Source organism: Rhinolophus ferrumequinum, chromosome 6, assembly GCF_004115265.2.
Source record: "Rhinolophus ferrumequinum isolate MPI-CBG mRhiFer1 chromosome 6, mRhiFer1_v1.p, whole genome shotgun sequence".
Lineage (NCBI taxonomy): Eukaryota > Metazoa > Chordata > Mammalia > Chiroptera > Rhinolophidae > Rhinolophus > Rhinolophus ferrumequinum.
This window is the reverse complement of record NC_046289.1, coordinates 43800503-43823224: the sequence shown is the minus strand read 5'-3', so window position 1 is coordinate 43823224 and position 22722 is coordinate 43800503. Positions and strand designations below refer to the sequence as shown.

The 22722-nt window shown below is 37.1% G+C and overlaps 1 protein-coding gene across 3 annotated transcripts in view; it reads left to right on the top strand.

The window, feature by feature from the left end:
- Positions 1-22722, top strand: part of IQCH (IQ motif containing H) — a 188010-nt gene that overhangs the window by 77371 nt on the left and 87917 nt on the right. Inside the window, exons 8-12 of one of the 3 annotated variants that reach the window (XM_033108542.1) lie at positions 7359-7435; positions 9289-9327; positions 17988-18143; positions 19854-20405; positions 21099-21165. In XM_033108542.1, the coding sequence (XP_032964433.1) occupies positions 7359-7435; positions 9289-9327; positions 17988-18143; positions 19854-20405; positions 21099-21165 (891 nt within the window). Of the gene's footprint in view, positions 1-7358; positions 7436-9288; positions 9328-17987; positions 18144-19853; positions 20406-21098; positions 21884-22722 lie in introns of those variants that run through there. The other 2 variants (XM_033108543.1, XR_004423233.1) reach the window with 2 other exon arrangements.

Sequence of the window (22722 nt, the reverse complement as noted above, 5' to 3'; positions counted from 1 at the left end):
AAGTGTTAAGAAAATGAAAAGAAAAGAAAATGAATTAAAAGAAAAGCTACAGGATGTAAGTTAATACTCAAAACACATACTTAATAAAGAATTTTTATCCAGAAAATATAAAGAACTCTTCAAAATTCAATAATAAGAAAACAAGCAACCCAATAACATAATGGACAAAAGATTTGAACAGATATCTTACCAAAAAAAAAATGTGGATGGTAAATAGACACATGAATTCTTAACGTCACTAGTCACTAGAAAAATAAAAATTGAGACAAGTTTTAATAAATTAAAGACAATTGAAATCACACCAGCTTCTTTTCTGATCAGATTGGTATGAAACTAGGAATCAACTACAAGAGGAAAACTGGAAAATTCACAAATGTGTGCAGATTAAATAACATGCTCCTGAAAAACCAATGGGTCAAATGAGAAATCAAAGGAAAAAAATTTTTTTAAAATCTTGACACCAATGAAAATGGAAACACAATATACCAAAACTTATGGGATGCAGTAAAAGCAGTTCTAAGAGAGAAGTTCATGGCAATAAACACCTACATGAAGAAAAAAGAAAGATCTCAAATAAACAACATAACTTTACATCCCAAAGAACTAGAAAAAGAAGAACAAACGTAGCCCAAAGTTATAAGGAAAAAACTAACAAAGATCAGAATTAAAATAAATGAAATAGAAACTAGAAAAACAAGAGAAAATATCAATGGAACAAAAAACTGTTTTATCTAAAAAAATAAATAAAATTGGCAAGACCTTAGCTAGACTAAGGAAAAACGAAGACTCAAATAAAATCAGAAATGAAAGAGGAGACATTACAATTGATAACACAAAAATATTAAGCAGTTAAGCAACTGCTATGAACAATTATACAACAATAATTAGATAACCTTAAAGAAACATATAAATTCCTAGAAATATAAATATATCCAATCTGTATCATGAAAAAATAGAAAATCTGAACAGACCAATTACTACTAAGGAGATTGAATCAGTAACAAAAAATCTCCCAATAAAGAAAAGTACGGGACTAGATGGCTTAACCAGTGAATTATACCAAGCATTTAAAGAAAAGTTAATACAAATCCTTCTCAAATTCTTCCAAGAAATGGGAGAGGAGTTAACATTTCAAAACTCATTTTATAAGGCAAGCATTACCCTCATATTAAAGCCAGACAAGGACACTCCAGAAAAAGAAAATTACAGACCAATATACCTGATGAACACAGATGCAAAAATTCTCAACAAAATACTTGCAAACTGAATTCAACAGGACATTAAAAGGATCATACACCATGATCAAGTGGGGTTTATTCCTGGAATTCAAGGATTGTTCAACATATATAAGTCAAAAAATATGATACACATTAACAAAATTAATGATAAAAATCATATGATCATCTTAATAGATGCAGAAAAAGCATTTGTCAAAATTCAACATCCTTTCATGGTAAAAACTCTCAACAAATCGGATATAGGAGAAATGTACTTCACAATAATAAAGCCATATGTGACAGCCCACAACTCACATTATACTCAATGGTGAAAAGCTAAAAACTTTTCCTCAACAATAAGGAACAAAACAAGGATAACCCATTCTTGCTACTTTTATTCAACATAAAAGTGAATAAAGTCTAGCAGTCCTAGCCAAAGCAATTAGGCAAGAAAAATAAATAAGAGACATTTAAGTCAGAAAGGAAGAAGTCAAATTTTCTCTGCAGACGACATGATATTATATATAGAAAACCTTAAAGACACCACCAAAAAACAGTTAGAACTAATAAATGAATTCAGTAAAGTTGCAGGGTAAAAACTCAATATACGAAAATTAGCTGCATTTCTATATACTAACAATGAACTATCAGAAAGACAGATTAAGAAATCAATCCCATTTACAATAACATCAAAAAAAGTAAAATACTTAGGAATAAGTATTTTGATTACAAGGAGGCAAAAGATCTGTACATTGAAAACTACAAAACACTAATGAAAGAAATTGAAGAGGACACAAATAAATGGAAGGATATTCCGTGTTGGAAGACTTTATATTATTAAAATGGCTATACTACCCAAACCAATTTACAGACTCAGTACAATCCCTGTTAAAATTTGAAAGGCATTTTTTCACAGAAACAGAACAAAAAATCCTAATATTTTTATAGATCCACAAGAGACCCCCCCCCCCAATAGCAAAAGTTATTTTGGGAAAGAAGAACAAAATTGGAGATACCACACTTCCTGATTCCAAACTATATTACAAAGCTATAGGAATAGAAACAGTATGGTATTGGCACAAAAGCAGACATATAGATCAATGGTACATAACATGTTTTTATGGTCAATTAATTTTTGACAAAGGATTCAAGACTATACAATGGGGAAAGAATAATCTCTAATAAATGGCATTGGAAAAACTGTCCAGCCACATTAAAAAGGATGAAACTGGACCCCTATCTTATACCATACACAAAAATCAACTCAAAATCGATTAAAGACTTGGATATAAGACCTAAAGTTATAAAACTCCTAGAAAAAACTTGAAGAGTATGCTCTTGGCATGATTTTTTGACATTGATCTTGGCAATGATTTTTTGGATTTGACATGAAAAGCAAAGGCAACAAAAGACAAAATAAACAAGTAAGCCTACATCAAACTAAAGTGCTCAGGCACAGCAAAGGAAACCATCAACAAAAAGAAAAGGCATTCTATGGAATGGGATGAAATATGTGGAAACCACATATCTGATAAGGGGTTAATATACAAATATGTAAGAAACTCATACAACTCAATAACAAAAAAATAAATATCCCAATTAAAAAATGGGCAAAGAACCTGAATAGACATTTTTCCAAAGAATACAAACAAATGGTCAAGCGGGTTATGAAAGGTACTCAACACCACTAATCATCAGGGAAATGCAAATCAAAACCACAATGGGATAACACCTCATACCTGTTAGAAAGACTGTCATCAAAAAGACAAGAAATAACAAATGTCAGCAAGGATGTAGTGAAAAGGGAATCACTGTACATTGTTGGTAGGAATGTAAACTGGTAAAGATACTATGGAAAACAGTACGGAGGTTCCTGGAGAGATTAAAAATAGAATAGCCATATGATCCAGCAACCCCATTTCTGAGTATATATCCAAAGAAAATGACTTCATTATCTTGAGAGATAGCTGTACTCCCGTGTTCACTTCAGCATTATTCACAATAGCCAAGGTATGGGCACAACTTAAGTGTCTGTTGATAGATGAGTAGATAATGAAAATGTGATATGTATTGATATAGGCATAAATATTGACATATGTAATGGACTATTATTCAGCCTTAAAAAAAAGATTTTGCCATTTGCGACAACTTGGCTGAAACTGGAGGGTATTATGCTGAGTGAAATAAACCAGACAGAGTTAAATACTGCATCATATCACTAATAAGTAGAATCAAAAAACAAAAAGTCAAACGCAGAAACAGAGAGTAGAAAAGTGGTTGCCAGGGGCTTAGAGGGGTGGGGAAATAGGTAAAACGTTGGTGAAAGGATGCAAACTTTCAGCTGTAAGATGAAGAATGTCTGAGGATCTTGTGTAAAACATAGTGACAATAGTTTATAGTTGATAAGACTGTATTTTAGCATTGAAATTTGCTAAGAAAGTAGAACTTAAATGTTCTCACTAATAAAAAAAAGATAAAAATGTGAGGTGATGGATATGTTAATTAACCAAATGTGGGAATCCTTTCACAATATAGGCATATGTCAGATCACCACAATGCACGCTTAAAATAGCTTACAATTTTGTCAAGTATACCTCAATAAAGCTGAAATTCTAAAAAGAAGGCATGAATAAATAATATTTAAATATAAAGATAGATACTACAGATACATAGAATATTTTAAAAATCACAGTGTGGTAACTTTATGCCAATATATATTTTTAAATAACAAGAAAAATTTCCTAGAAAAATCTAACTTGCCAAAATTAACTCAAGAAAAAGCAGAAAACGTAAAGAAAACAGTTCCATTAGATAATTTGAATTGGTAGTCAAAAATATCTGTCTTAGACACACACACAGACATGTGTACACATGCACACACAAAAAAATATACCAGAGGGAAAAAAGGCTTCAGGCCTTTTATAGGCAAGTTTTACCAACTTTAAAGGATTAGGTAATTCTTATATTATTTCATAGAAAGAGAAAAAAAGGAAAACTTACCATCTGATTTTATGAAACTCCTATAACCTTTGATACCAAAACTGGATGAGGACAGTGCAAGAAAAAAAAATATATAGATCAATCTCATAGAAACAAACATTCTAAATAAAAGTTAGCAGTATTTTTATACATTCATCATGATCAAGGAAGAATATAAGGAAGATTCAATATTAGAAAAATTTAACAACATAATTCACCATATTAACACATTGAAAAAGAAAACCCTATGATCATCTCAATATATGCCAAAATGAAAAAAAATCATTCAGTACGATTCAACATTAATGATAAGGGGGAAAAAAAATCTCTGAGCAGAGTAGAAGTAGAATTTTCTGAACCTGATCATTGTTTTCAAACAACATTCTTAGTAAAGAAACTTGAGAAGCATTCTACATATTTATCCACTAAAAGCAGAGATAGTTCAAGGATGACCACTACTGCCACCGCTACTGGACACTGTCCTGAGGCCTTAGAACATGCAGTAAGAACAAGGAATGGAGGGAGGGAGCAAGGGGTATTAGTTAGGGATGCACGTGACTGCAAATATCAGCAACCCTATCGACCACTGGCTTAAACAAAGAGGTTCATTTGTCTCATACATACCGTGTTTCCCCGAAAATAAGACCTAGCCAGGCCATCAGCTCTAATGTGTCCTTTGGAGCAAAAATTAATATAAGACTCGGTCTTATTTTACTATAATATAAGACTGGGTCTTATATAATATATAAGGTAATATAATATAATAACATAATATAATGTAATTCCCTGGTCTTCTATTAATTTTTGCTCCAAAAGACGCATTAGAGCTAATGGTCCAGCTAGATCTTATTTTCTGGGAAACACGGCACGACATCAGGAAGTAGGCAGTCTAGGACTAGTGGTGCTCACCAACAGGGTTGTAACGGCTTTCTTTCTGCTTCACACTCTTTAGCCTCTTTGATTTCATCTTCATGCCTGCCCTCTTGGCTCTAAGATGTCTCCTGCAGCTCTGGGCCTTAATGTTCACATGCCAGGCAGGAAGAGGGGGAAATAGTGTTGCCAGTCTCTTCCCAGAAGCCCCTGGATGGACTTCTGCTTACTACTCACTTGTCACATGGCCACTGTTAGCTACAAGAAAGGCTGGAAAAGTGAATGTCTAGGGTTAGGGTTAAGATTTGGGACATACACTTAGTATGGTAAGTTATGCTTGGTTTAAGGCTTTCATGAAAACTCTGCTCTTTCTTGGATATTAAATGTATTTAATATTCAGGGCATACTTATACTAAAATGTTATTTGTGTTTATTTAAAATTAAAATGTAACTATATGTCCTTTAATTTCCCCCCCCCCTAAATTTGACAACCCTAGGAGCTGGGTACATTGTTACCCTGAAAAAACTGAGCTTCTAAAATAAGCAAGAAAGGAAAGGGAATGGCTACTTGCCAGGTACATATCAATAACTGCCACCGAATATAGAAGTTTATCCAAAAAGACAAGTTTTTTCTCCCTGACATTAACTCTGGCAAAATTTATAATACACATTTTTCCAGAAGGGAAATTTAGTAGCAAAATTGGCAGTGCCTTGGGTAACAATTTTGTTGAAAACGCAGACACATTCTTCAAATACATGTGTCCCATAAAATCCAAGGCTACATGAAGTTATAATTTAGTGATAGAATTTCTGCATGTAACTAAGAAAAACTTTAAAAACTTTTTTTTAGAGATACCATTAACTGTGGACTATCCATGTGAAATTACAAATCTTTGAGATCATTATCCTACCAAATTTCATTAAAATTTTACTAAAATTCTGTTAAAATTATGCCTACTTGAAAACTTCAGCTGCTATTTTGTTTCAACATGGGAATTTAACCATAAATTTCACTTGGCTGTGGGAATCTGAAAATTAAAAAGTGTACTGAGCCTGCAGATACAGGAATAACAGGCTTTATTGGGGGAATCTGTGCATGCAAACCCGTTTGGGTACAGGGTGTGGACTGGCCTTCAGAGTGGGAGAGCCAATCCAAGTGGACGGCAGAGCAGAAGAGCACAGAGGTCAACGCAAAGCCTTGCAGGCTTGAAATGGAGTCTTCATACACTGCTGCCGACTGCCCAGGTGCAGAGAAGGGGGTGGGCAGTCTCACAGACAGGGAGGCTCGCGAGAAGCCAAGGACACCGGAGAAGTGGGACCTGGGTCAGAGGCAGCAAACAAATTCCCTTTTGGAGGAGATTTTTAGTGATAAGACTCTGCAATTCCTGCTGCTTTTTAAGAGATGACTGAAGATATTCCTTGTCAGTCCAGTTGAGGCAATGTGAGAGAACTGAGTCCTTAAGGTGGGATTCTAAATTGTATACTAGTGTGCTGTATTTGATTGACATCTGTCAATTCTAAGGTTGTTGCTATAGAAATGACAGAAAAGGGATTGACTAAGGAAGTGAGTTGAAAGAAGCCTCACTTCTTTGACTCAGTTAACTATTTAAATTATTTGTTCTCTTTCTTGGAAAGATTAGTGTAAGGAATCTTCTCTCCTGAGAATGTAATACGTGGGCTGTTTGTAAAGGGCATTTGGGTTTGCTGCCAGGCAACAGAAGGGATGTAATTTCTCTCCCAAGAACTGTCTACATGTAGGTCCACATGCTATACATGGTCTAGACGTGTTCTCCAAAAGTAATTGCTTAGAGATTTGATTAATTTAAAAAATAATATTTACTGTATTTTTCACTTGTATTGTTTCTTCAAGCCATTTAAATTCTTTAGAATCATCTTTAATGACTGCACAATAGAATCGTCCATCATATGTAGTTATATTAATTTACCTTTTAAATGAACTTGGGAATATAGCTACTTAAAGAAATCTTACAGTGAAACATTTTATAAGACAAACGTTCCTCCCTAATTTGCCTTCTTCTAAAATTTTCCTTTTCACTTAGGCAGTTTGCAGAAGGCAAGCTGACCTTATATTCTGATAGAACTGTTGTCCTCCCATGGGTTTTGCTTTCCTTCTCAATGATCACAAGCGTTTCATTGAATTGATACAGGAAAGGCTTGTAGTAAACAGCCAATGGGTGACAAAGCCATTTGACTTTCAAGGTGTAAAGCACTAACCCAGTGACTCAGCCTCTCTTCCCGGAAGAGGTAACTTTGCACTACCTCCATCCACAGCCCCTTTCGCTACACCTCAGAAACCACAGCTGACTCCAGACGAAGTGAAGATCTCTCACAGAAAACAAAGATCTAAGGTATCGTATTTCTAGCCAATGGGAGAAAATTGTTCTTATTTATAACATTCTCAGTGATATTTTCTTTTGCTAATACACACATGTTATAGAGTTGTACCTTTCACGTAGAAATAAATAATATTTCAGCTGTTACTAGCGTGTATTTGATTTTACAAGGAAGGATTGTTATGCAAGTAAATTCTACTATGACATTATCGGTGGGATCTAAAAAATATCAATCACGTCAAATTATTATGAGATTAACTACGTGATGGAATCGACCTATACCAATAGCTGCTCAAGAGTCCAGGAGTCCGGACTACAATAGCTATTGCTTCATATCCAAATTTGGGTTGCATAGGGTATGTTATTGTGAGGTTTTGCTGTATTTCATTTTTTTTTAAGCATAAGATAAAAAAGCAAGCTCTCCCATTTGTGCACAGATACCTTAACAAGAAAGGGAAAGTAATTTCGTATTCTCTAACATTAGGACCTCACAGAACAATGTATTTATCATCGTGGAGGTTCTCCTGGTTTAAAGGTGCTGGACTTCTCTAGCTTGCTTTCTCATGTTTATGAGAGCCACAGGCAGACTTGTGATCATTGAAAGTTTTCACCATAGAAAGGAGACAGCTGGCAGTGTCTTTTTCTGGGCTTACCCTACGTGGTCATGTTTACAAGCTGTTTCCATGAAAAAAAACAAAAAACAAAAAAGAAAGAGAAAGTGAAGAGCGACACAGAAGAAATTAAGCCTACTGTGTCTACATAGTAGACTGTTACCTGTTCTTCCCAGACCTTCATCTTTGAACGCCCAAATCTTCCTCAAGAGGTTTTCACTGTATTTGCAGCGCTGGTGGGCTATTTCCTCTGAAGAGATTTCCAAGCTGTTTATGTAGCAGCGTGTCATGTGACACCCCAGTTGCCATGGCAAATATTTGTGTTTCATGAAAAAATGTGGGTTAAAAAAAAAAAAATCAATGTAAATGGCCAAATCCCAAGACAGACAAGCCTTCAGGCTAGCGTTTGGCCTGCACCATTATTGTTTCAAATTCAGCTGTTTAACAGGCTGTGTGGAGGCCATGGGCTACTGTGCATAATGGGAACAAACGGGGCACCTGTTTTGATTCCCACCGTGTGGAAGCTCTTAGATCCCATAGTTTTACAGATAACAGATCTACAGGTAATACAAAGATGACTAGGTTTTAAGAAGTAAGCTTAAACAATTAAAAGCTTAAAAAATTTTTTTAAACATTTTCTGAGTGCTAATGAACCCTACCTTTAATTTCCTCTTTATTGACTTCACAAAGCTTTTTCCCTACTGCTAGAAGCAGTAATATTTAAAGACCCTTTCCTGGGGTCTGGAATTGGCACGTTTCTGAATGGACTCTTCAATAGCAAATGTAATTATTCATATACCCTGTGCAAAGTGTCCTAGCATGGAAGTGAAAAGGCTAAGAGAAAGGCTGTGACATGCTTGGCTTCATGCTAGAGCCAGAAGAGACCACGGATCAGGCCCCAGCACTGGGCAGTGTGGCGCCACACAGAGAAGCCCTTTCTTGTAAATATTTCTGGGGGGTCCCTTCCAAGTGGGACTTGGCACCTGATTATAGTTGTTTTGGTAAATATTGACTTTGTTGAACTCTTTCTTCAAAGCAAACAGTGCCCTCGGCAAGCAGAGCATCATTGTCTGGGGTGGGAAACGTCTTTCTAATTATTAGCTCCTGCCTGTATAGAAAGAGGGAACAGGCTGGCCCAGCAGGGGAAGCTAGGAAGTGCGGGGGGAGGGGCTGGGCAGAGACTGGGCCTTCTAATGTTTTGTAAAATTGCCCATGAAGAGTCATTTTCGATTTAAACTGTCTCCTTCTTCATTGTAGGGGAAAGGCAAAAGGTCAAGAGGACATCGTGATAAGAAGGTCTGTAATTTGTGTGACTAGTTGAAATTTGGGGTCTGTCACCTGATGTCCCTTCCTTTTGCTGCAGGGCAAAAGCATGGGAGGCAGGTTGGACAGCTGGAGATGGCAACAAAAGTTCTTTCGCTCTTCTTTTATAAAAGAAATTACATCATGTTTTCAGGGGGGAAAAAGCATGGTTCATTTAAAGTGGAAAACCTTTTTTTCCCTCTGTTGGGACTGAATTGATTCTCAGGCTTCAGTCCAAACAACTGATTTTGCATACTCAAAATTTGGCTGAGTCACATCAGTCTTCAACCTCAGTCTAAGACTTTCATCTTTTAAAAGTGTACTTCAAAAGAAATAAAATGTTAAAAAATTTTAGTTGTCCCCCAGCACGTGTGAGATAATAGGTAAGGGTATGAGATTTAGAGCTAAGCTGACTGAGACAAATAAGATAACAAAAAGGTTGGAAAAATGAAATAATTCTTACAATACAGCAAGCACATGCCCACCCGGAACATTCCCTGGGTCCATGCATAGGTAATAAAAGTTTTGAACTTGAAGCAGGAAAAAGCCGGATTCTCCTCTTACTAGTAATAGAGGAACTCTGAGCAAGTCACTTAGGTTCCCTGTGCCTCCCTTTCCTCCCCTGACCCATGGGAATAACTCCTCCTTTCTCATAGGGTGACTGTGAGGGGTAGAGGAGTTAATGTCACACGTGAAAGTGCTTTGGAACTATGAAGCATGTGTTATCAAATTCATTGGTCTGCTTTTTTTATTACTATTTTCATGTGTACAAGACAACATACTAGTTAGACATTTACACCCCGCACAACGTGATAACCCCCCTCCCTCAAGCTACTACCCCTCTGACATCTTATATAACTGTTGCAATACCATTGACTGTCTTCCTCACGCTATACTCCAGCTCCTGTGACTACATGTCTATTTTTAAGAGCATCTTCTAGGCCTCCCTTTCTCAGTGATCTTATCAGTAAGAATTTCAGAGGGAGCTTAGTCACCCCTTTTTAAGGAAAAATAGCCCCCCTTTGGGGTCTCCTTATACTCCTGAAGAGCTGTGATTAAGCAGTGCTGTATTTACCACAGTGAGGGCATATAGTACAGAACCCAGACAAATTGCTTCTAGGTAAACTAATCAAGGCAGTTAGATCTTTCCTCTAGCTTCCCTTGATTTCTTGCTGAGAGAAATTGTGAGCTTGCTCCTGCATTTTAAAAATAGGATGTGCTTTAGGAATACTAAGGCATTATTTGCCTGGAATATTTATAACAGCTAATGTAGAATGAACGTTTTCTTAGAGCAGGCAGTAAGCGCCTTCCAATACCCGCTGAATGCTCACAATAGCCCCCAAACCTTTGTGCTGTCATTGTCCCCAGGCCCACACAGCTGGTAAAGGGCTGTGAAGGATCCAAATGACAGAGTGAAGTTCCAGAGTTTGTACCCTCTCCACATCCTGGGTGATGAACTCTCTACACAGTTAAGGCACTGTTCTCACGTTTTACGTGGAATATCTCATTTTCACAATATCTCTATGCAGTAGGTACTATTATTATTCCCACTTTACTGGGAGGACTCTGATACGGAGAAGATCATCCAACTAGTAAGTGACAGAGCCAGAGTACAAAACTGGACTATGTGACAGCCAGAGCCCCAAGGCATTAGAAATTTTTTAAAAATTCAATCATTTTTGATGGGACTCTTTCTAAAAGATATTATGTATCTGCCTCCCTAATGTAATTTAACATTTTCTGTATCATGCATGTAACCAGTTTCTGGTGTCTTTTTTGTTTGTTTGTTTCCTTAGATTTCAGGCCAGCAGTTGTCACCTCTGCTATTATATCTGCTTTTTTTGGCTCTAACTTTAACAGCCTTTCCTGTCTTCTAGATCAGTTAACCAAATAATCAAAACTCAAGAAGTTGAATGATACATTTGAGTCAGTCAGGCTCTGCACAAGGATCCAAGGAATAAAATAATAAACCGTAGTAAAGTTTGTAGTAATTTCAAAATATCCGAGGCCTTTATTTTCAAGAATCTAATTTAAAGGTTTAAAGTTGCTAAAATTGCCTCTCTCAGCAAATAAATTGTTTTATTATCTCAAGGCAGGCATGTCAACAGCTATGTTAAGATCCACTTAATTTTAATTAATATTTTGATAATAAATATCTATCTTATGAGTAAAACAAGCAAACAGACAGAGGGTGCCAAAAACATGTATATACATTTTAAGAAAGGAAAACTGTATTAAAATTGTAATACTCAATATATACTGGTAACAAAAGATGAATACCAGTCACGTTTGACTTCTGCAACTGTGTTTCCCTGAAAATAAGTCCTAGCTGGACCATCAGCTCTAGTGCATCTTTTGGAGCAAAAATTAATATAAGACCCAGTCTTTTATAAACATGGAATTACAAGAGATGCTCAAAGTGGTTACCGTCAACATCCAGACACTTCTGATTACGGCGAACTGCTGCTTAAGCAATGTTAACCAAAGTGTCCACTTGTATACATGTTTTTGGCATCCCCAGTGTATAAAACAAAGAAGACAAAAGGCTAACATGTGTTCCTGCCAGTTTTTTATATTGACCTCTATACTTTTCTGTATTTTCAAGACTTTCTTCTAAATAAAAGAAGGAAAAAGTAAAGGAAAATCCTATTTCCTAAACTTTACTCTGTTGTAAAATTTCCTTTGGTGTAGAAAGGTTTGGATAATTACATTTTAATGTCAAATTTAGGGTCTTGCTTCTCTTAGTCATTTTGTTATATTTTTACTTTCTTTAGTATTTTGCCAACATATAGTCTTAATCTTCTTGTTAGAAAACTGTTACTATTTTATAGGTAAGTCAGCTGAACTATTTTAATCAAACAACATGTGTACATTGAACTCATCACTGCCCCTATCTAAGTCTCATTTCCCCCATCTATATAAGGAAGAGATTAGGCCAGATCAGTGGTTTTAAAAGAGCTTCTACATCCTCTACAAGGCTCACCCAATTCCCTCAGGGTAAGGAGAAAAGCAGAAGTTCCCAACAGCTGGGGCTCTCAGCCCCTCACACCCACAGCTGCTCTGTTAACTGTTTCACCTCTTTACCATCAAATTATATTGTTTTTGAACAGTGTTCCAGGCTTACAAACACGTACTTTGAAAAGCACCAGGGGATGTCCAGCAGCACTTTTGGCTCCACCGTGTCATATGTATATAGTGGATGATTCAGCCTACCTCATAGAGTGCAGAGTGGCTCCCGGGTTAGCTGTGTGCTTCCCGCACAATCCAGTCTCCTTTCTGGTCTTGCCTACAGAGCTCAAGAGAGTGAGGTCATACTCTGACAAGAATTATAGCTCTGCGAGAGATACAAGATGAGATTCAAAAGCAAGTCCAACGCAATAATTTTCTCTTTTAGACTCCCTTTCCCTCATGAAACCTCATTTAATTTGTTGTCTTAAAGTAAGAATAGAAAAAATATGAAAACAAAAAACTGTGGAATTTCTTAAAACCATTTTTCATTTTCTCTAATTTATTAGAAATTGCCACCCTCACCTATGCATTTTTGACATGAAACCTTTGAGGTGAATTAAAACCATGTAGTTTTATTTGCAAAACATTCTTTCTTGCACAAAGTAATTAACAAGAAAAAAATCTATAAAATTGTTTTTACTTCTCTTCATAGCATAACCTAACTGTCCATTTTTATTGCATGTAACTAACAATTTTACTTATATACACCAGAAAAGGTTAAATTATCAGGAAGCCACAAAATAAAATTGACCTAATCAAATTATGACCTAATCATTCATAGAAAATTTGGAAAGTTTAGAAAGGAGAAAAAAATGCCAAAGTGTGCAAGAAATAATTTTTCTGCAATACCACAACACTTAGGGCATTATTTAAGCTTTGGCATATCCCTTGGTTGGTATATTACTGTATATTCAACTGTGATTTTACTCTTTTAGCCTAACAATTTATCATAAGCCTTCATATATATGATTTTAAACTCTTAATAAAACATATTAATATCTGTAATATTTCTTAAAGATATACCATAATTTTCTTAACCATTATCCCATTGTTGGACATTAAATTATAAATGTTAAATTATCATTATTAATAATGAAGTCATTTCCAGTTTTTCTCTGTTGTAAATAAAACTACTATGAACACATTTCATATTTGTACATAAATCTTTGCATTTAGGCTAAATCTTAGTGGTGAAACTCCTTGGTCAAAGGGTGTGGACATTTTCAGATCCAAGTAGCCAGACTTTCTATTAGTGCACCAAAACTCAAGCTATGAGTTTGCAAATAACTTCTGTGATCCTAGAACAGCTTTGTGCTGTAAACCCAGCCCAAAGTGGCTATAAGCTTAAATTTTACTATTCATTCATTCATTTGTTCATTCATTCATTCCAGTAATCTTTACTGAGCTTTTATCATATGTCAGGCAATATACTGGGCACTGCGGCTACAGCAATGAACAAAACAAACCAAGTCTTTCCCTCTTGGGACTTACAGTCTAGTGACGGAAGCAGAAAATAAACAGATATCTAATATAATGTCAGATAGTGACAAATGCTATGAATTAAAATAAAACAGAATACATATGTAGGTATAGAGGGTGTGAAAAGGTGGGGTGGTTTGAGAATTCTGCAAGTGTTCTTTAGTGATCTGTGATCAACGACTTGTTATGCACACAATTTTCCTCGGGAAACTTGTAAATGTGAAGCTTTACTTTGATGATAATAGAGGTCCTTTTTGAAGCTTGCTCTTTTGCCTTTACCTATAGAGAAAATGATGATGTGTCTTTTCTCAGGAAACTAGGAATTCAGGCTGCTTTTGATGCCCATCCTGACAGATTCCCTGTATATCCCCAGCAGGTTCCACTCATCAATCATAACTGTCCCAAGTGGTTTTTAAATATGTCACATTCTCTCAGAGAACATTAGGATGAAATCAATGCAGCAGTAAAATGAAATGTGTCTCTAGAAAAGGAAATTTCACATTTGACTGAAAATATACTCCATCTATTTTTAAAAATCTTCCTGATTTTATTCTGTTTGATCTTCAGCCAGAATCGGTCCATTGAGTGTTTTTGTTCCATAAGAATGCATCTAGGATGCGGATTTTTTTTTTCTCCTCAAGAAGTGTTTCAGAGTTCAGGAAGATTCATTTGAATCAGGATACTTTTCAAAGCAATTGCAGAAATTATCCCTAGAAAACTGCTGCTGATCTGAGTGACACTCAATTCTCTTTGATTATATGTCTCCACTCAATGAGTTCTCTATTTTTGCCTCTGATTTCTCTTTATAAAGGGTAAGGCCTCTGACTCTACCTTTTAATGGACACTCAAGGCTTATGCAGTTGCTCGGTCCTATGAACTGAGAATTGTTTTGCTGATTTGCACACCCTAAAATACTGGAATATTACTCTTTGGGGGGTTCTTTCCCCATGACCACCTTTACAGCTCTTCCTCTATTGTGGTTTGTAAGTTGCTAGAAAGAGCTTCCTATCTAAAAAAAAACAGAAAAAGAAAAAAACCCTGAATATTTTTCATGGTACATGAAGAGATGGTTGCCTTTGATTTTATGACTTGACTAAATCTAGTTTATTAAACAGCAGATACCCCTGGAGGGATTACACTCCTTGAGTCAAAAGGTACAGAGGGTGTCAAAAGTAGAAGCACCCTGAGTGATCCCCTAATGGAAACTGAAACCCCACAGGAGAAGTGACTTCCCAAGGCCACAGAGGGAGGTAGTGACAGACTAGGTCCCAGGCCTTCTCACTTCACATCCATCACTTTTCCACCATGCCATGGCTCATTAGCATGTTCATAGAGGTAAGTTTAACAGATTGCTTTCCAAATAAGAAAAGAACAACAGGTCAAGGGCGGGTTGGCTCTGATGTAGGAGATGGTAACAGGATGGCTGAGCAAGGAGAGCATAGCTTGGTAAGGGGTCATAGGGGAAGTTCTAGATAATTAGGGCTGTGGGCATGGGTGGTAGGGGTGTAGAGAATGGCAGCTAGCTCTGTGATCTTGGGCAAGACACTTAACCTCTCTGAGCTTCAGTTTCTTCATCTGTGGTAATAACCACGTAGACTGGAGATGAAGCGCTGTAAAAAGTTCTTTACATATATTATGGTCATCACAGCAACTCTACAAGGACCTCTCATTTTTACAGATGAGAAACACTTAGGTTCGGAGAGGACGCTATCTTAGTCAGCTCAGGCTGCCGTAACAAAGTACTGTAGACTGGGTGGCCTAAACAACAAATATTCATTTCTCACAGTTCTGGAAGCTGGAAGTCCAAGGTCAGGAGGCCAGGATGGCTGGGTTCTGGTGAGAGCTCTCTTCCTGATTTGCAAATGGCCACCTTCTTGCTATATCTTCATATGGTGGAGAGAGAGGTGACCTTTCTTTTGTCTCTTCTGATAAGGACACTAATCTCATCATGAAGGCTCTGCCCTTATGACCAAATTACCTCTCATAGGCCCCACTTCCAAATACCATCACACTGGGGACTAGGGCTTCAACATATGAATTCTATGGGGACACATTCAGTCCATGGCAGATGGTAATTTGCCCAAAAGTACGTAGCAGATAGTGACAGAGTGTGGACTTAATCCCAGGTTAGTGAGACTTCAGGGCCAAGGGTCATTTCCCTGGGCCCCTAATAGCCTGTTGAGTAAAAGGCAAGGCCGGTGACCTTGAGGATCCCTCACACTTTACAATTCAGGACTGATTTTGCTGAGGCCTTGAACCCTGCTTAGTTCAGCGAATCTCTCTAAATATTGTATATATCTTTCTAACAATTTTAACAAGCTGAGGTCTTGACATCTGTTCTGTACAAAGCTTAACTCATTGTGGACCCTCAACAAATATTAAAGAACCGGCCTGACAGATGACATCCCTGAGAAAAATGAGGACTCATCTCTGAGGGTCACTTCACTCATGCTCTGAACTAAGCTCTCAGAGTCATAACGGCAGGAGGAGCCTATTCTTTTTCACACAATGGAATTGCCTCATCTAATCACACTAATGGATACGGTTGGGTATTTGAGAAACTGAACATCAGCTTATAGATTCAAAAATAATTTAGTCTATCTTTCTAGGCAAATCATTCTCTAAAGATGATATCCATGTTGGATTATCCCAAATACTTGACCATTTACCACCAGGAGATCTTGGTTCTATCCAATTTAGAGATCCTTGGCTATGGTTTCATCCTACACCCACACATATAAAAATAACACTTTTCATAATGACACTCAGCTTAGAAATACATGACTTTTTTTTCTGGAATGTTTCTTGATGGAACTTACTCTAAATTTGAGACGGTCACACTGGGTCTGTCTTTTTTGCTTTACATCTGTGACTTACTGACACATATAATCATCATCCTGCCTTCCTGCTTTTAGTTTCAGATTTAGAATTTTCCCTAAATAACTGCTCCAGAAACTCTCAAAGTTACCTAATTAGTGATTACACTTTGCAAATAAAGAAGAGCATTTCCCAGCTAGTTGACTCGGTTAGTTAGAGCAGGATGCTAATAATTAGGCCATGGCCACAGGTTTGAGCTGTTTGTGGGCCAGAGAGCCATTCCTACTAGAAGGAAACAATGTGGCTATTGAGTTGGTGACAACACATGGCGAGCACAGCATATCTTAAACCAAAGAGAAGGGAGGGAAGGACGGTGGGAGGAAGGAGAGGAGAAAGATAGAGAAAAGGGAAGGGAGGGAGCGAGGGAGGGTGGCAGGCAGGAAAGAAGGGGAAGGAAGAGAGGAAAAAAGGAAGGAAGGAAGGAAGGAAAGAAGGAAGGAAGGAAGGAAAAAAAGGAAGGAAGGAAGGAAATAATTGTAGACAAGTTCATGAGATAAATGGTAAAGGAGGAATAACAGAAGGAACCAGAACCTGAAGCATGGCATGACCTTTAATCAGGGCTCTTATTCCTAGCAGGCTGTGAAACAGCTTTGTCTCTACCTGCTCAATGGATCTCACAATGCTGATGCACTGCTTTAATTTGGGAAGCCTTTCTCTTGAGAGACATGTCTTTTCTTGCTCTAAGTCTAAAGTGCTCCCAAGTGTGGCATTCTCCGTGACAGATGTACTACAGTTATGCTTTAGCTGACTCCAAACCCATAGCTTCCCCGTGCCTGAGTGGTCTATTTGATGTCCAAGAGTGTGTTTCCTTTGAGAGCAGGTCTTTACTAGAATATCATCCAAGAAGGTAGAGAGGTGTAATCCTTTGTTCTAAAGGAGCCACTATTAAATTCTGTAACCCCACTCTCACCCCATAGCTATTCTTTCAAAAGGTCTTAAATGCATTTGCTGATGTATGTAAATGCCCTGGACAGACCCCACAGAAAGGCTCTGTCTGAGAGAGACTTACGACTCCCCTCCTTTCAAAAACTTCTTCCAAGCTTGCACCATTTTCATTGATGGTCCCAATTCCACATGACTATACAGATAAAAAATTTCAAAAATATTTTAACATTTCCAAGGAGACCAGAGTCTCTAACAAATCTTCCATCCATAACTGTGCTTCTTATAGGAGTCTCAGGGTCTTGTTGACAGCTCCATACATGTCCATCTGTGATTATTTTGCGTGTCTGGTTCTCGCTGATGAAGCACTGTCATCCTTCTCTGAATTCTAACCTTCCCGTCATCAGAACCCATTCTTGAAGGAAGGCAGAAGTGTAGCCACGGGCCATTTCTGTTGGAGCCTGTGCCACATGTCTTCTACCAGGAGTTGCAGCTCCTCCTGCCAGCACCGATGTCTGCTCAAGGAAGCTTGCTTCTCTCTCTCTTGCCCATCCAAAAAGAAGGTGTGTATTCCACTTACCGAACAGGTTACATTCTCTCTTGGCACCTTGATTAGATCAGGAAGGGCTAGAGTGTTGGCAAGAGGGCTTTTTCCACCTTTTTTCATGCCTATAACAACTCCTAAGTTAAAAGTATACAAAAGCTCACTGCTATGTAAGGTGCAGTTCTAACGTTCAAGGAAATTACCCCTTTTGGACTTAACACTTGCTTTTTGGTGTTTTTACTTGAAGCGATAGTCTACTTCCACTGCCTGGAACCTAAGAAAAGAAAAGGAATGTGAAGAATTTATGTATTCATTTCTTTATTGCGTTTGCTTATTGTTCTTTTATGGTAAATATATCTCTTGGTGTTCTTTTCTCCTTGAGAGCTTTCTGCCTTGAATCTGTTAGTTACTATCAGTTAACATGTGTTGAATAAAGACAAAGCATGAACAATCTAACAGCAATACTCAACACAGAGCTGTGGCTTCATCGTTATTGATACATTAATTGGGTCTTTTTTTTTTTTTTGAGTTCTGTGAGAACTCTTCAAATTGCAGAGTAGTATAATCTTACAACTTGGTAAAGATGGATTTATACATCTGAAAACGTTGACATATTAAAGACAATCTGTTCGTTAAATCCTGAAGCAAGAAGCAATTAGCACAGTGAGCCGATAACTGGCTTACAGAGGAGCAGGCAGGGCTGGAACCGTCTATGCCCCCTCACCCCCCAGGCCATCAGGACGTTTGCACCATGGGCCAGAGTATCTAATTTTCTAGCGCAACAGGTTTCAGTAATGAAATATAGTGGTTTCACCATGGACATGGACACAGTAAAATTTCCTTTTCTTTTTTTTAAAGAGGTGTGTATAACATAGATTGCCATCATCATCCAAACCTCTTCTGATTTTATGTTTTCAATAGCATTTATTCAGGTTTTTTTTAAAAAAATACAGAAAAGTATAAAGAAGAAAAAACTGTCCATCATCCTATTCTTAGACATTTAAAAATAAAAGTAGTATATTTTCATGACTTAACACTTCAGTCAGTACAGATAGGAACAAAATGAAAAACAAATGCTTCCTTGGTTTTATTTGTTACTCAATTTCAGATTTTATCTTCCTGGGGACAGCTTGATAGGTCCCTAAGAAGACACCAGATTTCAAAATAAAAAAAAAAACCTATGTCGAGAGAAACCTAGAAAGTCGCAATGGTGATAACATGCTCCTTGTGAAAATCCCTCCTGGCTGTTAAGAGAAGGTGGCAGAACTCTAAAAACACTAGAAACTGTTGACCTGTTAGAATGTCAGAATAGACAGGAAAGCTTTGATGAGAGTATTTCAAGTTATCATAAAGACTACAAAGGCTTCACACTGGTTTTCAGGATTGGTAGATGATTTATGAACAAAAAAGCAGTGACAGGCTTCCAAGCATGCATATGTAAAAAGTAAATCACAGTTGACCACATCAAAGTGAAATAAATGCACAACTTTTATATGATCAGTTTCCTTGAGCAATTTTATAACACTTGTAAAAATGATAATAGCTTTGCACGACCTCAAAGATATCCTTTTGGTATTCACCTTATGACATATATGTATCAAATCAAAACTAGGGTCTATATTTTCCCACCATTATGTAATAAGTGATAATGTGATAGTGTGTGTTTTGACCATTCGTTTAAAGTAGATCATAATTCTATTTCATCTCTCGCGACATTTTCCTTCCATAGTCCATGAAAGTCACATCCCCTTCTAGAGCTCTGAAATCACCGTGGGATTATGACTTTGTTATTTATAATGGCATTATAGACAAGACAGCCCCGGACTTCTTAGCATTCAAGGAACATTTTAATTTATCTTGGGGAAGTATTTTCTCTCTTTTGGAAGACATCGAGAAGTTTCTCAGGGACTATGCAATACCAGAAGTCAAAATAAAAGGGAACAATTTGGTAGCCTTCCTTCCAGACTTTGAGCTGAAGAATAAACTTACCAAATATGACCTTCTCTCAATGTCAGAGAACCCAACTCTCCTCCAAATGATGTTAAACCTTCCGGGGCAAAGGTACAAGGGCCCATATGGAAAGTTAAAGGCTGCCAGCAAGATCCAAGCCACATGGAAATGCTACAAAGCAAGAAAATTCTTCCTCATGTTTCGCCAGAAGAAGTGGGCGTCAGGTGTAATCGCCATTGCATGGCTTTTGCATTGCCATAAGATCCGACTGAAGAAGATCCTGAAGGACTCACGTGAAAGACACCTGCAGAATTTCCGCATTCGAGCCAAGGTACACAAGGCTGCCAGCTGTTAAGGCAGACCTCTTTTTCTAAACATTTCTTGCTTGAACGATTGCAATAAGTTGTCTCTTTATCTTCCCTTTCTCTCCCAACAACCCCCGCTCCAGTCTGCCTCGCCTACCACTCTCCTCAGTGTATGCTGTACAAACCCCACAGTTGTTTGTATCAAACATCATATTTTAGCCCTAATCAGGAATATGCAAAATCTGTTGCAATTTTTCTGTAGAAAAAAAATGCCCCCTCACTTTGACTCTAGTAGTTCTGTCAGAAAAATCAGTTTTAACTGCATTACCTTCTCTCCCTATATATACCTCCTGGCACTTTAATTTGCTAGGGGAAAAAAAAAATCCTGTCTTGTCTACATTGCTGTCACCACTTTGTCAGAAAGTATTTAAGTTTGCAGACAGCCTTTTAATTAGTGCTCACAATTTCATTTATGTTTGCTTTCTCTTTTTTTCATTCATATTCTGTTAATTAAGTGAGCTGCCTCTAATCTTCCCCTGCCAGTCGCATCATGTAGCCACCTAATTAAATTAATTGGGGAAGATGTTTTAAGTATGTAATTAAATCAATTAATATAATTTATGCCTGGCTTAACTGTACAGTGGAAAAACAGCTGAAGTTTGACTAGATGAATCCACTACAGCTTCCTGTCACTGATCAATGCTCTTCTTGATTTTCAGCATCTGGCAGCCAACTGGAATCGCATCAGGACCTCCAGGAGGACCATTATCCATATCCCGTCATTAGGTATAACACTTTTGCCTGCAAATCTATCAGCAACCTCTATTACCCACCACATTATGGCTCCTTGATTGAGTTCAAGGAAGGCCCCTTGTTTTATTCAAATTGGTCTCGGCAGGAAAATGTTCTCGACATGATGAGAGTAATAACACAGGGCCCTCGCTCGAAACGGCGTTTAATTTGGGGATTAAGCAAATAAAGTCATTATGTGGGGGCTGCTATTCAGTGGAGAGGTGATTTGCTGTAATTCGCTTTCATCTGTATGAAATGAACTAAAAAGTTGTATTTTTCCCCCTGAAATAACAGATAATGTTTTTGATCTTCTTTAATGATAGAACACAGGCTTGTGTGTGTTGTGGCTGTTACGCCAATAAGCCAGGATATTGCTTGTACACTGTTTTTAATCAAATGTGCAGTCAAAATGATAAGCTACATTCTCTGAAATTATTTAGTTCTAATTACGAGCAGATGGGATGCTTTATTTGCACCTAGGGCGCCTGAGCAAAAGGAAATGCTGTGTGAACAAGAATAATTAAGAAGTTGAATAGTGTTTTTTGCGCTTAAATAATCTGCAGTTTCGTGTTAATTAGCACTAATGTAATTATTTAATTACATTTATGAATCGGGGAACTTAAAAGCTGTTGTCTACAACGCAGTGGTAAAATAGGTATGCCAAAATGACAGGGGAATTTCAGAAATCTGCATGGAAATTTCTTTTAAAACAGATTGTTGTCAAAATGTTTGGGATTTGTTTGCTGGTTGGCTTGTTTTGTTTTGATTTTTATCTACCTAGTGCGTTAAATTTTCTTGGTGAGGCCAGATTTCTCAAGCTGAATTGGTAGAGTTTTTGACAAGCAGTAAAATTCATTGACTCTTCATATTACATATTAGCTCTTTGTTAAGTAAGGCCTTTTAAACAGAGCAATGCGTTAAGTGATCCATTGTAATAGAATGCTGAATTGCAATTTATTTGTGCTCCTGTGTGAGTGTATGTGTTTGTGTACTTACGTGTAGTATAGCAATGTAACACACTTAAACGGTAATATGAAAAGCAAAAAATTGAAATTATTATATAAATATTATTATTATATTTTAAATTAGTGAAATATTCATAGTAATAAAATCATGCAAACTTTCCTAGGTTCTCAGGTCCTTACATCTAAGTACTTATAGAAAAGTTTTTAAAATTCTTGAGCTATACAGAGCCTTTCAGTTTTGTTATTTTTTTATGGCTCACAGAAGAAATTAGTTCCTTCTTAGGATGTAAGTGAGGCAAGACAGATCTGAATTTCATTCTAACTCAGGCTTTTGTTTTGGTGGGACTATTTTTGCACACAAAATTAGTTCACACACAGAAAGTGCGCTTGTAATTGATAGCAACCAGAGAGGCTAATTGCAGACCCAATTAACTGACTTGAGTTCGTAGAATGAGGGGCAAGATTTTGCTTCTGCAATGAATTGTGGACCTGACCTGATATTATGTGGGAAATTTTGTTTTGCGTTCTCCATTTTTTTTCAAAACTAGAAATAGAAACAAGAGCCCCACTTTGCAATGTTGATAAG